Here is a 19,582-nt window from a genome sequence, read left to right on the forward strand (position 1 = left end):
TTCCCCAACCTAATATTTAGTTTCCTCTTCTCTACCTGCAGAACAACTCATTGTTACCTAATTTTCCAGAGACCTTGATTATACATAATTCAAAATTGATATAGAAACATAAAAAAATATGTGAGAAAAAAAATAAAAAGCATAAAATGGGCAAATTTCATAAAAAAATCTAGGTTAGTAGGATAGTTAGAGACCGTTATGTGGTGCCTAAATTTATATCCAGAATTCGCCTTTTGAGTATTTCTGTTTCCCAATGAAAACACCCCCTATAACATAGGTAAATGTCACAGTCGTATTTCAAAATCCTAATGCTTTAGAGAACTTTTTTTCAAAAATGATTTTAACTATCTGGTTGGTGCGGGTTATAAGGCCTAGATATCTAAGGATGATTTGGAATGAATCGAGAACTATGAATTACAAACACCAAATTTTATTGTCAATTAAACCTAAACATCCAGTACTTTCAAATAAAAACAAAAAAAGGCAACTTCTGCTGTAGGTGCAGTAAAACAGAGTCAAACATTTTCGAATACCGTGTCAGTAGGCCTGACATCCGAACCCCTCTTGGCTCCCCTAAGGTCGCTTGTCGAATTGTTGCACGTTCGTTGACTGAAGGTAGTAGTTAAATCTGGGATCCATGAATTGGTGTAGGAGTCTGCAGATAAAGTGAGGTCTTGGTTCAGTACTTGCGGGACAGGTTGCTCATAGTGATGATAATCGAAATAATTTCTTAAAACGTCGCACCGATTTCGTGGAAGACCCTATCCTCTGGTTGGAATATTTAGCGCTACACTGTACTGATGAGGGACAATGATCCCGAAACCGGTCTGCAGTTGCGTTTTGATGTTTCGACTTATCTGGGATTTCCTATGCTCGTTCATGACTAGCTCGCGTTATTGGAAAGACAATACTTCGGAATTTTTGTCGCCTATAGGGGCAACGGTTAGGGTAGACGAAATTTGGTACACTTACCCTATTCTTCTCAGAAAAATATTCGATTTGACATCTATAAATGAGTTCGTGAAGAATAACCAGTTTGGATATTGGATTTAGACATTTTTTCCCGTTTTCTTCCCAGTAAACCCTTTCATTTGATACCTGTGTTTTGGGAGTGCTTGAAAATATAACTAGTCGGCTATCTTTGTCGGTTGTCCATTTTGAATTGATAGAGAAGTAATTTCATTTATCATATTTTACTGAGCAAATCCTTTCATTGGATACTCATATTAGGGCGATCGGCCACCGAATGCGAAGTTGAGCGAAGCTGTGCTTTTTCAATGCTAAATCACGAGCTACGTCACTCGATTCGGAGCTTGTCAATTATATTAGTACTGAAAATGCTCAGCTTCGCGCAACTTCGCATTCGGTGCCGGTCACCCTTAGTCTAAGGGCTACCAACATTTAAGAGAAAGAATTTTAGAAAGGCTGATTCTTCAATTTATAATTAGTGTCCGTAGATTTCTGGTTAGAAGAGTCGGCTCCATATTTCGCAACCGCAAGTTACTAAGTTCGATCCCGGGCTAGAGAAGGAATTTCTAGTTCATACGGGTACGGGCCACCATTCACTGATGGTTTCAAATTAACAGTGCTGTGCCTAAGGTGGCGTAAGGACACAGTAACAAAGCCTACACAGAACACAACTGATTCTTCGAACTAGTAAATAAAATGTAAAATGGTAAAATTGTAGTCATTTTAGGAAGATTTATTTTTATTGCATCTAATTTGGGGCAAAATTTAAGATTTGAAAAAAATTAAATTTAAAACCATTGGAGTAAGGCGCGGTTCTCACTGGAGCGATACGATAAGCGATGCAACACGAGCAATCTTTTATCGCCCGATGCAACTTTTATCTTCGCAACACTCCAGTGCACACTGAAGCGATACGATAGCCAAATCAAGCGCTTAATCGTCACTCAATTACGAAATTCTATGCTACTTTTTCCGATTTGATTCACAGTCACCTTTCTGTCGCTTAAGCGACCTGACAGCTGTGTCCCCCAATCCGACGCGATTTCGATATTTATCGGTGTAGTATCGCGATCGCTTCAGTGTGCACTGAATTAGTTGCTTCCATTGCGTTTGCACGGTTATAAGAGAGCCGTGTCGAATCAGGGTCGGGTTGCTTATCGAATCACCTGTCGCATCGTTTATCGTATCGCTCCAGTGAGAACCGCGCCTAAGGCTGAACTTTTAATATTAGGTATATCATTTGAATACTCAAGTGTTAAACATGGAATTGGCAGAAACTAATAGTTGACATACAAATTGATATCGATGGATCAAACAGTCTGTATTTAAACACATAATAAGTCAGTATGTGACCAAAGAAAAAAGTTTCATCAAACTTATATTTAATTCTCAGGCACTACCTGTTATCTTCTTTGGTCCATTAAGAACTTTAATTGTTTGAGATTCATTTATAAGGCTCCCAGCTCAAGATAGCCAGGCAAAATAAAACATTATTTCTTTTCTAAAATATTTTCTTCTTTCGTGTCATCCTCTGGTTCACTGTCGAGCATTGGTGCCTTTAACTCAACCGAAAGGATGGACATTTATACCTAGTTTATTGAAAACGTATGGTTGATTCGATCCTAATATCAATAATTTCAAAACTGACGCCCATTGCGATGTTACATTTATTTATAAAGAACCTCTTTATCCTGAACAAAAGTGAAAAACTCCGGTAAATATTCCATATCTATATTGTATTTATTTTCAGTTTTCATTCAAACAACGTCTTTATAAAGCGCACTGACACGCTGAAATGAGAATATCACATATATGCTTCCTCCATTTCATGAATATCCCAATACCCCTGGCAATACTTTTATGTATTTCACATTCAGAATGGGAAGTTTGACATATGGGTAGGAGATAGATTTCTGACTTTAACAGTTTGATGCATATGATACTCAATGGAATGAGAAAATATAAGGTCCATCCGAATAGTTTTTCATCTTCCTGTATTGTTCGCGGAACGCTATAGGACCCCTATCTTGGGGAATCATCTCCCATGGATATATTCAGTGGTTATTCATTAGAAAATAGGAAAAAACGAAAAAAAAATTCAAAACACTTCTGACACTTCATTAACACATTAACAATCAACAAGTGATACGATCTCAATCGAACTAGCATAATCGGATGCTAATATCTAAATTAATTTCATTTATTGCTCGCCTTCCTTACTCTTGTGTGTTTTATCGATTATTGTTAAGTAAAATGAGAGAGTAATGACGAAAAATTATGCTAGAAAACTGTATAACTGCTGGTCTTTATGTCAAAATTTATGGTCATTCTCATACTGTTCCAGCCATGACAAGTGGTGAGCTTATTGCATTTATGGATAGAATGACTACTCAAATTAATTTTTTTTTTCAAATTCGGAAAGTGCATTGTGCCAGTTCTATGGATAGAAATGTACAGTTAATCTCATACCGCTCCGTAAAGAGGTTTTTGTTTTTCTTTTTCAAGTTCAGAATAAGCGACCGAGATAAGTATTTAGCTGTTGCATTCATTAATGGAATGACATATGAGATTCATTTTTTGTCCGAATCTGAAAGTCTCAAAAGCTCAAATGGCCATCTCTGTGGAACCAAATATATAGTACATCCCATACTGCTCCGCCAGAAGTTGGTTATTTTTTTTTTGACGTTCACAATAGGCGGTATAGTTAATTTCATTCATTGATGGAGTCACTAACGGAAGTTTTTTGTTTAAACTGAAGCCCCAGAAGTCTAGCTGGATGTTATACTATTACAGTAAAAGTTTGTTTTTTTTCTTAGGTTTTGTTTTGAGCTCTGATTGCATCAATTGATGAAATGTTTATTCAGATAACTTTCCTTGTCCAATTCCAAATGCCCCTCTATGGACCGAAATTTACAGGGTGGGCACAACTCGTTATACCCGAACTGAAATTTTTTCAACTCAACGAGATAGAGAAAAATTCATGCCACGTTACGGTCGTCTTTTCTCGAGAAACTAATAATGCCATCAACTGCATTCCTCTATTTTCTTTTGTTTTGGTAGTAAAAAAAAAATCAAACTGTCTAAATATCCTAGAGGGAGCATAATAAAATATATCCTCGTACAGTATACAGTATATCTTATACCGCTGCAGTGAAGGGTCTTCTGTTGGATTCTGACATTTACTGTTCGTTTCGATCCATGGCCATTTTTTCTACAGAGAAAATATGAAAATTGAATGTTATCCCCCAATTCCACTTTATGTGAAGTGAAAACAAAATACTGCGTATTTAACAACGTCTTGAAAAATCCGACAAAAACTGTAATCTTGGAATTACTAGCTTTAGGTATATAGCAACTCGAATATCATGATCAGCGAACTGAATTCCTCAAGAAATCGCCTTTTACTAATTGGACATTCGGGAGACCACTAATGATTACCTACTTCAAACGAATAAAATGTGGCACTCACCTGTATGTTATAAAAGCGAACACCAAGCCCACTAAGGAAACACTGCTACCCAAAACAATCAGAAGAGACAGGATTCCTTGTTCTGATAGGGCTGACTCCATACTACCACTACCCCTACTCAGATTAGGAAATCCATGTAAACGAGAACTGTAGAAGTTATCCATATTTTAAGCACTTGTGGAAATCTGCAAGAAAATAATTTGATACATCATTTTCGAAAACAAACCTTTGGACACACCTGGTTTCAAAAAACTTTGATTGGCAGTCACTCGATTTCCACAACGGAATCAGTTTTACATTTTTATTTTTGAATATATCGAATAAGTAGCAATGGAGCATCATTGAATGGTGGTACAATAGATCATAATTTGATGCGAGATTTCTGAGGTGATCTCCAATCAGGCTGCTTTGTGAAAGCGGGTGTTAATAGATTTCAGATCAGTCTTTTTCTGTTTTATCATAACTAATTCATGAAAGCCAAGAGCTAGGAGCTTCTCAGGGTTGGTTCAAGTTTCAAATGTTCTAGTTGAGCTAATAATTGGCAGAATCCGGCATATGATTTCTTATTTTTTTTACCAATATTCGAAAATACTGTATTGAATATTCGTAGATAGTTATTACTCACAGAGACGGTGAGTTCAAAAGTTCGTCGAAAACCTCAAATTAAAAAAAAATTCTGCTTCTCGGAAACTATTCGCCTTATGTAACTCAAGTGTTGCATTAACCTTCAAACTCTAACGAATCTGTATCATTGAAATATTAAAAAAATTATTTTTTCTTCGAGAAGCCAAACAACCTAGGCTAAGTCCGTTATCTGGATGGATCACAACTCTATTTGTAAATATTCTCGAAAATATTTGAACCTATAGTCAGTTACCAATTGATAAAATTCTTCACCGAATATCCTTTATTCTCTACAGCCCAACATAGATATATCAGAGAAAAATCAACAGTGATAGCGATCTATCAGTTCATTGCAAGAATATTGGATGCACTTGAGGATTGTCGGATTTTGATGATGTTGCTGGCCTGTTTGCGTTCGATAATCTGGATCATGAGTTGATATTGCAGAAAGTGTGGAGCTATGGAATAAGAGACACTACACTAAGCTGGTTTAAGTATTTTTTATCATCAAGGAGTCCAAAAGTACAATTTTGGATCTAATCTTTATTAATAAAATTTGAGCATAACGTGAAAACCAATTAACAGATTTTATTCATTCAAGTTTTCTTATACTTCTTAGTATTGCTTAAGTTTACTGATAGTGAACCACTTTTTGTGTGATTGTAAAACGCCTAACCTGTGAAATTTCCTTGACCAAAGATTAACCTTGTATTCTAAAACCGAGCGTTAGAAGATTATTACGGAGGAAAAATCGGAAAATTGTTCCATAGAACTAGGAAAATCAAGAAAACTAAACGAAATTTGAATTTTGCGCAAACTGTAGGCTAGGATATATCATCCATAGTCAAGTGATTGACACTTGGTGGAGGATAGTTGACAAATGATCAACACGTCAATGCATCTCAATATTGATTCAACGTTTTCAACGTCCAGCATTCTGGTTGGTGATCAGTTAATTAATTATTCTGAGTATGAGTGATCAGTACAATAATTATTAAGTATCATATGCAGGTGTGCTTTGAACGTTTCATTTACATTAAATTTCGGTGAGACAGTAACGTCATTTCAGTAGGACTAAAGAATGCTATAAAATTAAAGCTATGCACCTGGCCGTAAGGGATGCTTCAAAATTGAAAGGACTTTGAGATAGATAATGAAACTTGAGTAGGTTAGATTTATGTTAAAAACTGAAACTGCATATACATTTTCAGTTGAGCTCCAATACCACCAATACGTCGGACCAATGTAGGACGTGCATATATATCTATTGACTTCACATCTTCAACAGTTCATATGAAATAATTTGGAGAAACACATGTCGCTTTATGCACACCATTCACCAATTCAGCAAACTTTCAAGGTATACACTTATCATCACAGTTTCAAAGAAAAATCTGTCATAAGGTAAGATTATAACTGCTACCACCTACAGACCAAAAATTTTGGAAATTTATATTATGGGCGATTCAGCAAGAGAAGTAGATCAACTATCTGCCTACAATACTTCAGTAGGCGACCGATTGTGGAATAACTGTAAACTTTTTTCCATCTACACGATGAAATTGTTTCTTTGTTGTTTGCCATATAATGACCATTATATTATTATATTAGAGCTATTGCTGTGAGTGACAACTTGGACTCCTGTTATATCGTTTAACATCAGCAGATTGTTAATCCTCTCATAGGTATATATTCTTCATATCTTTATACACATTTTCCCTACATTGCCTGATTAATTTTACTATGTTTTTTTTCAGGCGCTAAAACGAACTGAAAAATCAAATCAGTTTAGCGAATTCTTATCTACAAGTATAGTGAAAAATGCGTTACTGTCAACTGAATATATTGAATATTTCGCCAATCAACTGTGTTTTATTGAAATCATATCGAATTACCTTCCTCACGAAAACAATTTTTCAAACAGGAATTATCTTTAAGAAAAATAATAAGTACTCCTTCGAATCCTTCGATAGTGTTGAAATATCTGCAGATTCGTTTTTACAACGAAAATTCAAGTGTAAATCACAAATATTCGTTGACAGCTGAGAAAATAGTCCGGTTCATTTTTTTTTTTGGATTCTTTGATGGATCAGGAACACAGAGATGACTGTAATCTGTGATCGATATAAACGCAGAACAAAATAGAGCGAGAGAGTATCATTAGATTTTCGTTCATAGAACAAGGATAGAACATGGTGGCGCAGCCACGAAACGAATCCCTCATTTTCGATTTAGTCTAATGTCATTCCATTCAAAAATTGACCAGTGCATACACCATGTTTTTAGACATCTTAGCTGTAGGTAAATCAATAAAATTGTCAGCAAACTTTTTACAAATGTCACCGAATGATCCCAATGCTTTTCAGTTCAGGGCTTTTTTTATTCAATCCGAAGTTGTGATCCAAAAACTATATCAGAATTGATGGACTAGTGGTAGGTATAAGGATTTTGAAACAGGAAATTGATTCTACTTCTGATAGTTCGCCGACATTTCGGAAATATATTTTTCCATCTTCGGGACTCTACAAAAATAATTAAGCATCGCGATATGAAATATTGGTAAGAAGTACGGAAACGAAAAGAAAATAACGAGATATACTAAAAGTAAAAGACAAGAATTAAATCACAAAAATCACAGTTGGCATAATTCGAATATACAACGGAAAAACAATGTAAAAATACCAAAATATTAAAATATGCCAAGTACTTAAGGTAGTTCTTCCCATTTGTTTGGTTTAAAAAGAGAGGAAATGCACATCAGTATTAAACAGTGAATTCAAAAGGAGTTCCTTCAGAGTTCACTGGTGTTAAATGACAAGGGATGTCATAAATAAATACAAAGTTCATGTCATTGTCAAATCTGTTCCCATCAGTCAAATTCAATCCGATTTTCGCAAAATATACAAAAATAGAGAGCTGACGTCATAAACTTTCATATGACGTATGACCCATCCTATTTTCCTTATTCAAAATATTAGGGTGGGAGCCGCCTTGTTCAGGGGGTGACTATTTGACTAATGAATTATGCGTCGAAAGGTCTCCCTCTAAACAAAAATTGACCTGTGACGGCGTGCTCAACGAATGTTGCCAAGTGGCCCGTAAATGGCTCTGTTTCGTTTTCAAATGGCCAATGGCATGGCCACCCTGTACGTTGGGGTAAACAAAGTAGCAACAAATAGTTTTCATCTTTTTTTCGCACTGCGAGAGTAGAGTGGGAGCTGTAATTTCAATTAAACCGAAAGATAAATTTCCTTGACATCGCTTTAGCAAACAATAAAAAGCGAATGTGACAGAGAGCAGGAATTCATTCTGGAGACCCTACATGAATACCGGCACAATGTGTGGAGTGTGGTATTCATGTGCTGAAATGAACAGAATTATATAGCGCTTCGATGCGCAATAAATCAGAGGATTATTGCTATGTTCAAATGAATTGGTCTATGTCGGATATCAGTTAGAAATTCTTCAATAACATCTGAAGGTTCGAATTGCGTTGAAGTTTGTCTGTCATGTTACATCAGTATGGCTTATTGGTAGGACACTGAGAGTTGAAAGGGAGTTCGTTTATTCAACGACGGGAGAACTTATGCAGTAACAGATATTTGAAAATTATCAGTATAGGACGAACCAGATATTTTCGTGGACTTAAGGGCACTTATTTTAATATTAGCTGACCAGGCGAACTTCGTTATGTCTCAAAGATATGGAACTTTGAATAAACTTTGTTATTCTTTTAATTTTTTGAAGCAGAAGATGAATGGGGTGAAATTAAGGTTCGAAGGAGAAAAAATAACTTTTTTTACATTTTACAATTGATTTGACGATACGTCATCAAGTCAGTAGGAAAACTACAACTGCCTCAGTATGTAAAAGTTTACTTGAATATCATTTAGGAAGGACAGAAACGTAAAGATGAATTTTCGATGCTCAGTCCAATGTGTCTCTTTCACGGGCGCACCCAGTCGAAAAGGTGTCGAAAAGCTATGGTAAAATCTTAAAAAACGCCTCCGGAACTTGGGCTGTATTCGGGTTCGGCTTTTTGACAGTCCGAGAATTGTTCTAGGACTGCGCAAAACTGTTGCGCCCTAGTATTAAATCCTCTGCGCAGTTCTAGAACCATTCTCGGACTGTCCGAAAGCCGAACCCGAATACAGCTTTCATCAAGCATGCAGAATCTTTGGTGTCCCCCCTCATAATATAACTTTTGTTACGCCATTGGTCTCTTCTTGTCGTAGCCGAAAATATTCTCTATTTACTCAACTTATCTTAGGAATGACGTCAGCAGTCAGAAGTATATAACATCGTTGCCCGACTATCAAAATAATCCTAGCTTTTAATGCTGAGTTCGTTTATTCAACGACGGGAGAACTTATGCAGTAACAGATATTTGAAAATTATCAGTATAGGACGAACCAGATATTTTCGTGGACTTAAGGGCACTTATTTTAATATTAGCTGACCAGGCGAACTTCGTTATGCCTCAAAGATATGGAACTTTGAATAAACTTTGTTATTCTTTTAATTTTTTGAAGCAGAAGATGAATGGGGTGAAATTAAGGTTCGAAGGAGAAAAAATAACTTTTTTTACATTTTACAATTGATTTGACGATACGTCATCAAGTCAGTAGGAAAACTACAACTGCCTCAGTATGTGAAAGTTTACTTGAATATCATTTAGGAAGGACAGAAACGTAAAGATGAATTTTCGATGCTCAGTCCAATGTGTCTCTTTCACTGGCGCACCCAGTCGAAAAGGTGTCGAAAAGCTATGGTAAAATCTTAAAAAACGCCTCCATCAAGCATGCAGAATCTTTGGTGTCCCCCCTCATAATATAACTTTTGTTACGCCATTGGTCTCTTCTTGTCGTAGCCGAAAATATTCTCTATTTACTCAACTTATCTTAGAAATGACGTCAGCAGTCAGAAGTATATAACATCGTTGCCCGACTATCAAAATAATCCTAGCTTTTAATGCTGACATAAGAAGTTATGAGGAATTTTCATATGGATTGGAAATTTTCACATTCCATTTCGAAAATAAGATGAAAATGAACTTTGTATACTTCGTAAAAATTATGATGAAGATGTTACTTCAATTGCTTCCTTTCTAAGCTAGTGAACTAGCTTACTGAATGAGTATCAGTTCGCAACACATCATCATCATCATTGCTGTATCCCGTTACCGGGAATGAATCTACAAAAAGACATAAAAAAAAGAACAGACTTATAATTTCTTAGGGCTAATTACGACTGTGTGACCTCTTGTGTGTGAGACACAACCGTGACCTACAGATCCTTCCACACTACGGGCATGGATAGTCACCAACCAGATCTGGCCTCCGCTGTATTCTTCTCGAGTCTCCATCACAGATTACTCTGTAATCTGTGGTCTCCATTATAACTGTGCACCATAGACTTCCACTGTGACCTGTCTAACGCTAGTTGTTCCCAGTTATGATTGGCATTAACTGATTTTAGGAATTGATGTAGTGTATCCTTAAACCGCTTATACTGGCCTCCTGGTTTCCGGGCTCCCTCTGTCAATTCGTCAAACAGAGCTATTTTGGGGAGCCTTGTGTCTTGCATCCTCAGAATGTGGCCGCTCCATCTGAGTCGGGCCCTCGTTACTTGAGTCTCAATTGTTGTACAACTCGCGCGTTGCAAGACTTCTGCATTCGAAACTTCGTGGAACCATCTGATGTGCATTATCTGTCTTAGATAACGTTGTTGCGTTTGTTCAGGCTGTTTAATATGTCGCCTGTAGGGCGTCCAGCTGTCGCTTCCGTAAAGAAGCGTTGGGAGGACAACTGTTTTGTAAACAGCTGTCTTGGTCTTCAGATTGAGGTCGTGATTTTGAAACACTCTGACCTTTAGCTTCTAGAATGCCCGTGATGCCGAATTGATACGGTTGTTTATGCATACAGAGAAAAAAATATGTAAATCAAAATTACCAGCATGTGACCTACAGCATACTGACAAACAATTTAAAGAACTACTAGCAGTAAGAAAACAAATAACATAGTTTTTGCTTTGAGTTTTATAACTCAAGATATATTCATTCAGAACCATTGAATTCATCTTAACCCCCTTCCATATATTCGATGACAGTTGGTTTATCTTGCCTATCGAATATTTTTTCCCGATCCGTTGTAACGGGTTTTCCTCGGTGTACTCGAGCGCCAGCTATTCTTTAAGGGGGAATAGCAAACCTACCCTGGCAGCTACTAGCCGGAGACAAGGTTCCCTGGTGTCTAGGGTGTTAGGGACGCCCAATGATAGTCAGAATCAACGTACACAACTTTTATTTGTCGACTCGTAAAAGGGGAACACAAATGGCATAAATTCTTACGGAGATTTCGACTGTAAATCCCCATTATGGAATAGCATAACAGAGAATAGAAATGGCAAAAAACTCAAGGATTTCGCCGAAAAACAAAATGCCATAGTTATTGGACCAGAGCTACCGACATATCTTGCTTTTGGAAGAGGAATACCAGATGTAATAGATATCGCGATATTGAAAAATATAACTCAAGAATTCTCGATTGAAACTTTGGAAGATGGAACCTCAAACCACAATCCCGTGGAATTGACAATTGGAGAAGAACCAAGAGAAAAACTGCTGGAAAAAAGAGAATATACCAATTGGACTAAATACAGCCATTTAATACAATCGGAAATAACAGAAATTCCAACAATAAGCACTCCAGACGATCTGGAATGTGCGGTTGATAAACTGGAAGAGATTATATTGAAAGCTTACGAAAAAAGCACGAGAAGAGTGAAGAGACCAGCACCAAGTCATCCGCATGGCGATACGCCTAAAGAAGTAAAAGATCTTATACAAGAAAATCGAAGACTTAGAAGAATATATAGGATGAACAAAAATGATCTAAATAGAAGGAACCTCAACCGACATAGCCAAGTTCTGAAAAATGCCCTGAAAGATCTAAGAACAAGCAGATGGAACAAAAGGGTTAAAGAACTGAATACAATCGATCATTCTGCATGGAGAATGCAAAAAAGCCTACGAGGAGAAAAGACTAAAATTCCACCCCTACACGGAGTAAGGGAAATGGCTTATACCAATACTGATAAGGCAGATGCATTGGCGGACTCGATCGAACGAGAATCGAGAATAAATTACAGGATAGACGACGATAATGAAGATTTGGAAGAACTGGTGGAAGAAAATGATGAAGAAATGGATGAATTACCAGCGACTGCTGAAATAGATAGGCCAACATCGCCAAATGAAATCAGGGAAATAATTAGAAGTTTGAAGAAGAGGAAAGCTCCCGGAAGCGACAAAATAACGAATGTTATGTTAAAGAAATTACCTAGAAAAGGTATAGCCGCTCTAACAAATATCGCGAATGGAATTATGAGGACAGAACACTACCCAGAAAAATGGAAAACAGCAGAAGTCATAGTATTCAATAAACCATTCAAAGAGAAGAAGTTTCCACAAAACTACAGACCGATAAGTCTACTGTCGGCGTTAGGAAAAGTAGTAGAAAGAATTATCGCCACGAGGCTAAATGAGGAAACCGAAAATCTGGAACTAATACCACCAGAACAGTTCGGATTCAGAAGAGAGCATTCAACAGAACAACAATTATTAAGGCTCACAGAGTACATAACAGAGGGATTCCAAAATAAACAAGCTACAGGTCTTGTTTTACTAGACGTCGCCAGAGCATTCGACAGAGTATGGCATGAAGGATTAATATATAAGATGAGATGTGCTGGATATTCGATCAAAATATGCAAGTTGATCAGGAATTATCTCAAAAATAGAAGATTTTACGTAAAATTGGGAGGAGAATGCTCCTCAACAAGAGATATAGAGGCTGGAGTACCCCAAGGATCAGTACTTGGGCCACTTCTGTACAACATATACATCCACGATATTCCGAAAAATCCAAGAACCATGCTAACGTTATATGCTGACGACACAGGCATAGCAACTCGACACCGAAACCCTGAAATAATAGAACGAGTTCTACAAGAGTCGATTAACGAAACAAATGACTGGTGCATAAAGTGGAAAATCAAGCTCAATGGACAAAAGAGCCAAGCTATATTACTACAGAAGAGAAGACTGCGACCCACAACAAAACTGGATGTTGACGGCGAAGAAATCGACTGGAAAAATGAAGCCAAATATTTAGGGATAACGCTTGACAAAGGACTTACCTGGAAAAATCATATCAAACTAGCAATCGACAAAACGAAAGCAGCGATGAATAGACTCTATCCTCTGATAGAAAGAAGGAGCCACATGTCGAAAGAGACAAAATTGAAGATAATCAAAGCCGTTGCTAGGCCTCAACTGACTTATGGATCAGTTGCCTGGGGTTTCGCGGCAAAGAGCCATATCAAAAGAATTCAGGCCACTGAAAACAAGCTGCTACGATGTGCAATAGATGCACCTTGGTTTGTCAGGAATAGACAGATTTATAAGGACCTGAAATGGGAAACCATAACGGAATTCATGAACAGAAAAGCAGAGAAATTATACGAAACAGCGAAAAACCATCCGAATCAAGAACTCAGGAGACTAGTGGACTACGACCCAGAGGAAGACAAAAGGAGAATGCGAATTTACCGAAGGAGACCAAGAGATCAATTAAAAAGAGATTAAAATAACAACAGAAACTTATTGAAAATTTCAATGAAGTGTTAGTCCAATAGAGGATAAACACATAAATCCCAGAACGATAGTGTGCGAGAAGAAAACCGACCAAGAGATGAACGGTTTATAGGCAAATGCCCGGAACCAAAATTCAAGAAGCAGTAGGGTTTTTAGTGGATCTCGAGCTCAGGAGAGTGAGAAACCCCACACTGTTCCCCCTCAGGAGATGAGGGTGGTTCGTCTGTCTTGCAGATTTTCCCCCTGCTACATCAAAAAAAAAATTCTTACAGTGACTCGAAATCGGTGAGATTTACAGGACAAAACGGACGGAATGACACGGTATCCGATCTCAAACGTTATAAGGGGTTAACGGACTTGTTCGCCAGCCAGAACCTGAGACGTACACTTAACGGATAGATATCGGACTTCAGCCAGGTTAGGGGATGAAAGACGGCACAGACCTACGACAGCTCACCCCTAGGTGCGTTCTTCGCCCCCTGAGTATCCACGCCAGCGGGGTGCTTTAGCAGTAGGGGTGGAACTTAACCCGGGGTAGGAAGGGATGAAGGGAGGCTGAAGTTCTAATGATACAAAAAAAATGGCGGAGTGTCGTCTTACCTATGGTTTGGCCACTTGCACTCGCAAATTTCAAAATCACCCCAATACCGTGAAGAGAAAAAAAATAAAAAAAGTATACTCTGAATTGAAACCAAGAAAAAGAAAAGTAACTCTAAGTTTTTACGGCGGACGGCACTAATTAATCGCAAACGTGAACGGCAGGTGAATTAATCGTCAGTTAAGAACAAGTGAAAATCGTAAGTGAAGTGGCCTGCGGGGGAACATCTGATTTTATACCCACAGGGGGGGTGCGGAAATCAGATGTGCCCGACATTCGAAATTCGGTAAATTTGCGTCGATGCAAATGTCTTAGTTTCGACTTATCTAGCTAGCGACCAAAACAAAACACGGTTATCTTCCAATTCAGGATGTTTTATACGGTACGACATCGTTTTTTCAGAACTGAAAACAGAACAAAAACGGTGCGGTATGTTTACAATTCCGAACGATGTCGGAATCCTGAATTGGAAATTCGAAAAGATTTCTCGAAAAATTAATTCAAAACAAAATTACTTAAAAATGAAAATTAAAATAATTATTCTAAAATGAGGGGGTAGGTTTGAAAACTACCCTCTCGTTACACCGTATTCTGACTGCATTTCCATATTTGGGGGTAAAGTTTCCCAGTGCATATCTTCGCCATTCGAATAAGTTCATTGTCTGGTGATCACCCATTTTCAATTATGTATAATAATATTCATTTTATGAATTCAATCCCTTTTTCCAGTTCACCATATTTCTATTTGAGTTTAAAAGATTCTTGGTAGGTAGGTACTTCAAAAAAATTACATAAAGTGGAGCAAATTGATTATTAAGGTTGACAAACGGAATTACCATTAGTATCTAAACCATTTCCAGTTGTAATTCAGAAAAAATCAATAGAAATTCAGAAAACATCACTTGTATCTCAAGTTAGTCAAGTTTATTTCAGAAAACATCAAATGTGATTCAGAGTGGTCAGTTCAATTTCAGTAAGGGTCATTTGAAATTCAGTTTAGTCACATTCATTTCAGATATCGTCAATTATATTTCAGGAAATATCAGTTGTAATTCAGAAAATATCAATTGCAATTCAGAAAGAAATCAATTGAATTAGATAGGTATGCATTAACATACGTGACGAAAGAAAGATTCATAATTTTCAGTAAAATCAAAAGATAAGGTGCCCATTTTAAAAATAAGGAAAGAAGATCAGATTCTGCATCACCCAATATATGTTAAAAAAAATGTTTTTTCATCAAAATTGAATAATATTCGTACTTTCTGAATTGAAAATGATTAATCTGATTTACAATTGGTTTCTGAAATTAAATTGTCTAATCTGAATTACATGTGTTTTCCTGAAATAAATGACCATTTCTGAAAATAAATTGACTAATCTGAAATATTGACGGTTTCTGAAATAATCTTGACTGACATGAATTTCAATTGGTCATTTCTGAATTTTAACTGGAAATGTGAACTTTAATAACTTCTTATTACATAACAAATTTATTGATTTTCATTATTGCCGTGATCACACTCACAGTCTTACCTTCGGTTTCACAAAGCTTGATCGGGAATGAACGCTTATAATTTAAAGATAAAGGTCAATTTGTTTTCAATCGATAATTCAGTCATGAGCATTCAGAATATCATTCTAGCACCAAATTATGATCCATATACATCCATTTAATGATTCTCAATTGTTCTCAATATTCGGAAAAAAAAAAGTTTCAGTGATTTCGTTTTGGAAATCGTTGATCGCGCAATCAAAGTTTTCTGAAACAGGGGTTAAACATCACCATCACCATAGTCTGAGGCGTTTCAACGATATATAAATGCTGCAAGAGAAATGCACATGACTGAAACAGTAATAGTGATAAGGAATATGATAGTGACGATGATGTATAAATATACCCTGAAATTTTCGGGATATTCAGACATATTTTAGAATCACTTTTTGTGAATCTTGACACTGAAACATTATAGTGTTATTGCTTCACCTTCATAAGGCATAATTTATTGAATTCAATTATATGGGAAGGAAGAATTTATCCGCAGCATTGCGGTAAGGGGAGCTTTTTACAAGTGGAAGGATGACAATAATCAGTAAAAATTGATATCATATTGTGCATGCTTATTTCTACTCATGCATGCATTTATAATAATTCATATATATTCAATAGAGATAAAAAATATCAACTCGAATACTCGAAAATAAGAGTTCGAAAATAAAAATCATCTTCTTCTGATATTCAAGCAGTTGCAGAGTAAGCAATACACAAATACCTATCAGCAAATTCAAGTATATGAATACCAAGAAACTTATAAATTGTCTCATTCAATTTTCGATAAGAATGCTCAACTGTTTCACAAATTGAAAATTCTTTAATGTTTTCCTGAAAAAATGGAAAATTTGTCCCAACTATTTGCATGCTGAATTCCGTAACCAAGTTCGATTTCATCAAATTTTTTTTTTATCGCAAAAGGTAATTGAAACCATTACCTTCCTCCCCTTTTAAACCATTGAAGTTCTGGACGTCAGAACGACCGAGCACGTGGTCAACTTCGCGTAAACAACGAAGATACACGATCTAACAAACCCCGATAACCTTACCGACCAGCGTCACAACGCTGAATGAACGAACAACGAACACTCAAATAGCTTCTGCCACCGCATCCTTTCGTGTGCGCTACCAATTCGCCGCAAAACAGTCGAAGAAAAAACATACGTATAAAATGTAATCCACACAAAAAAAACATTCTTCACACATTCGGATGAATCAGATTCAATACACACAATATCAGTGATTTGCTTCAGTACGGCATCAGATTTTCGAAAAAATCTCTTTGATTTTGGCCAGTTAGATTTAATTTGAATAGGAAACCTGAAATTAAATTAGAAGAACAGCAGCTGTTCCTATTTTGAGGAGGATATACATAAGAAAAATTGGTTTCGCCAAATTCTCAATCTTGTATTCGGTTATCACGTGCGCGGATCACCAGTCCAATTTCTTTTGGGAAATATGATGGAGCATTTCAAAGACTTAGTGGAAAGAATTGAGTCAGAACGTATATGGGTTGGAGTCATTATTTTTTTTTCTAATGAATGATCCGTTAAAACTAATATGTACTAAACCATTGGTCATAAAAATTTCAGCCCCCTTGGTTCAAATGACCACGAGCCACCACTGCAGTCAATATTTCAATATTATCAACAATATCCTTCCTAGTATTATAAATCCTAAAGTAATTCACATTTATTTTAGCAGTCGGTTGGCCATGATATAATTTTCTCAAGTTTTTGTAACTGAACGGAGTAAGGTTGGCACTCATGAAATGTCGTTAATGTCATAAAGCCGTTGCCACAACTAATATCAATTTTTATTACGAAAATGCCAAAAGTGATTGAAAAAAGAGACAGGGTTTCAGGAAGTGCTATTTAGGCTGAGTTCGGCTTGAAATTCTACAGATCGAACGGAGAGAGCACGGGGAACGTGATGTCATTTGCAAACCGGAACGTACTGTCGACATCACCTAGGAGTTTCAAATGGTTGTCAAGACGAATTGACAACTTTTTGCCGCGTCCTATTTTGGCACTCCGAAAATAATTTTATAGAAATATTGGTGAAAACCAACGACGTAATATGCATAATATGCATTCGATAAGTGCAATTTGTAAAAACAATTAGAGATCATTTCGAAATATGGTAGAACACGACATATGTAAGAATGAGAAGATTTGAAAATTGTTTTGGGTGCTTTCAAGATTCCCGCAGTTCCTCGGAGCTCAAGAAAACAACGACCAACGTTTAACAGAAATTTGGTACTGGGTACTGGCCTCATTGTGCTGAGCTCAGTTTGCCGTCACCATTGACCAGAGGTGCTGCTAGCTTGTGTGATTTAATTATGTACCAAGAAATAAATAGTAATATCCTAGTCATTTATTTATATGGTATTATTTGTACTATTTGATTTTTGTTTGTTTGAAAGTTTATCTGATATTTGAAAGTGCGAAATGAATTCGAACCATGCTATTATAAGATTTGGTGTTGAACTCTTTTTGGATTATGAGGAAGAGGAAAGTAAAGGCATCTGAAATGGTACCAACTTTCGTCTTCAATATCAGATTGGATTCTACATTGCTTCAATGATTCCGCAGAAAATTTTTCTGAAATCTGAAAAACATCTTCAAATTTTCTCAAATAGGGCATCATTCCAATGTCAATAACTTCGAGATTTTTGCTTCATATTCAGTTGAACCGTCCGAAAAAATCATTTTGTTTTCTATTACGGCGACAGGGGCAGTTTTTCAAAGAGGTACTCGTTAGTTTTTGTCCCTGACGGCAGTCACAACTTCACATTTGACAGATCCCCATCGTTCTCTATCAGCAAACTCGGGGAAGTGCGAGCGTGATCGGAGAACATGCTCCGTCTCGACCCGAACAGAAAAGGGAATACTCAGAGATCGAAGTCGAACGCGATTGAAATACACTTGACATGCTCAGAGTCGAAAAGTCGCTAAGCCGAACTCAACCAACTTCCCGAAAATTGATTTTTCTATTTGTTATTTGACTTGTCCTATACCTACATTGTAAATGTCTGGTACCAATAAATACCTAACTATTATTATTATATCAATGTATTAAGACGAACAGCCACAATTACACGCCAGTTGTCCTGTTAATTGTTTATTCATGTGAAATTTTTGTTCAAAGGTGAAGTTCATCTTGACTTGAAACTTCCTTCAATTCCTTTTACTTATATTGATGCAAGATGATTTTTGTTGAAGAATTTAACATTCTTGTAATTATCTATCAATTCCTTCGGGAGAAACCGTTCCCAACCACTGCATCATATGCATTTCATTTTCGGGTTAATATTTTTGAAATCTACAACAGATGTAACGTATTCAAACTTTAGCCAAAGAAGATAACGAACATAAACTCTCCTCAAGCTAGTGCATATTATGATATTATACTGATCTCTTGTATTTTCCATGCAAATAACTGGATTTGGTATGCCTTCAATCAGTTTGTATAAACTTCAATTATGTTCGTCATATAATTTCCGAAGAGATTCGACATTGCGATAAAATACGTAATAACAGAAACTTTTACGTAGAACGGGCCACATAGCGTTGATTTAAAACCCAAAAATGTTTTGACAAGCGTCATAACCCCACATTTTCGCACTATACAAAGTGAAATGTGTCAAATTTCCATGACCAACCGACTGCTAAAATAGAAGTGAATGGAGTATAGGTATACTTATTTGTCTTT

At 36.6% G+C, this 19,582-nt stretch overlaps 1 protein-coding gene across 1 annotated transcript in view; it reads right to left on the minus strand.

The window, feature by feature from the left end:
• The window catches only part of LOC123311194 (adhesion G-protein coupled receptor G2-like), a 273,671-nt gene extending 256,743 nt beyond the window's left edge, over positions 1 to 16,928 (minus strand). Inside the window, exons 1-2 of the mRNA XM_044895016.1 lie at positions 16,807 to 16,928; positions 4,439 to 4,623 (exon numbers count right to left, since the gene is read on the minus strand). Of these exons, the coding sequence (XP_044750951.1) occupies positions 4,439 to 4,602 (164 nt within the window). The 5' untranslated portion in view covers positions 4,603 to 4,623; positions 16,807 to 16,928. The remainder of the gene's footprint in view (positions 1 to 4,438; positions 4,624 to 16,806) is intronic.
• Between the last annotated feature and the right edge of the window lie 2,654 nt (positions 16,929 to 19,582).

The sequence above is a fragment of the Coccinella septempunctata genome, chromosome 4 (assembly GCF_907165205.1).
Source record: "Coccinella septempunctata chromosome 4, icCocSept1.1, whole genome shotgun sequence".
NCBI classification, from domain to species: Eukaryota; Metazoa; Arthropoda; class Insecta; order Coleoptera; family Coccinellidae; genus Coccinella; species Coccinella septempunctata.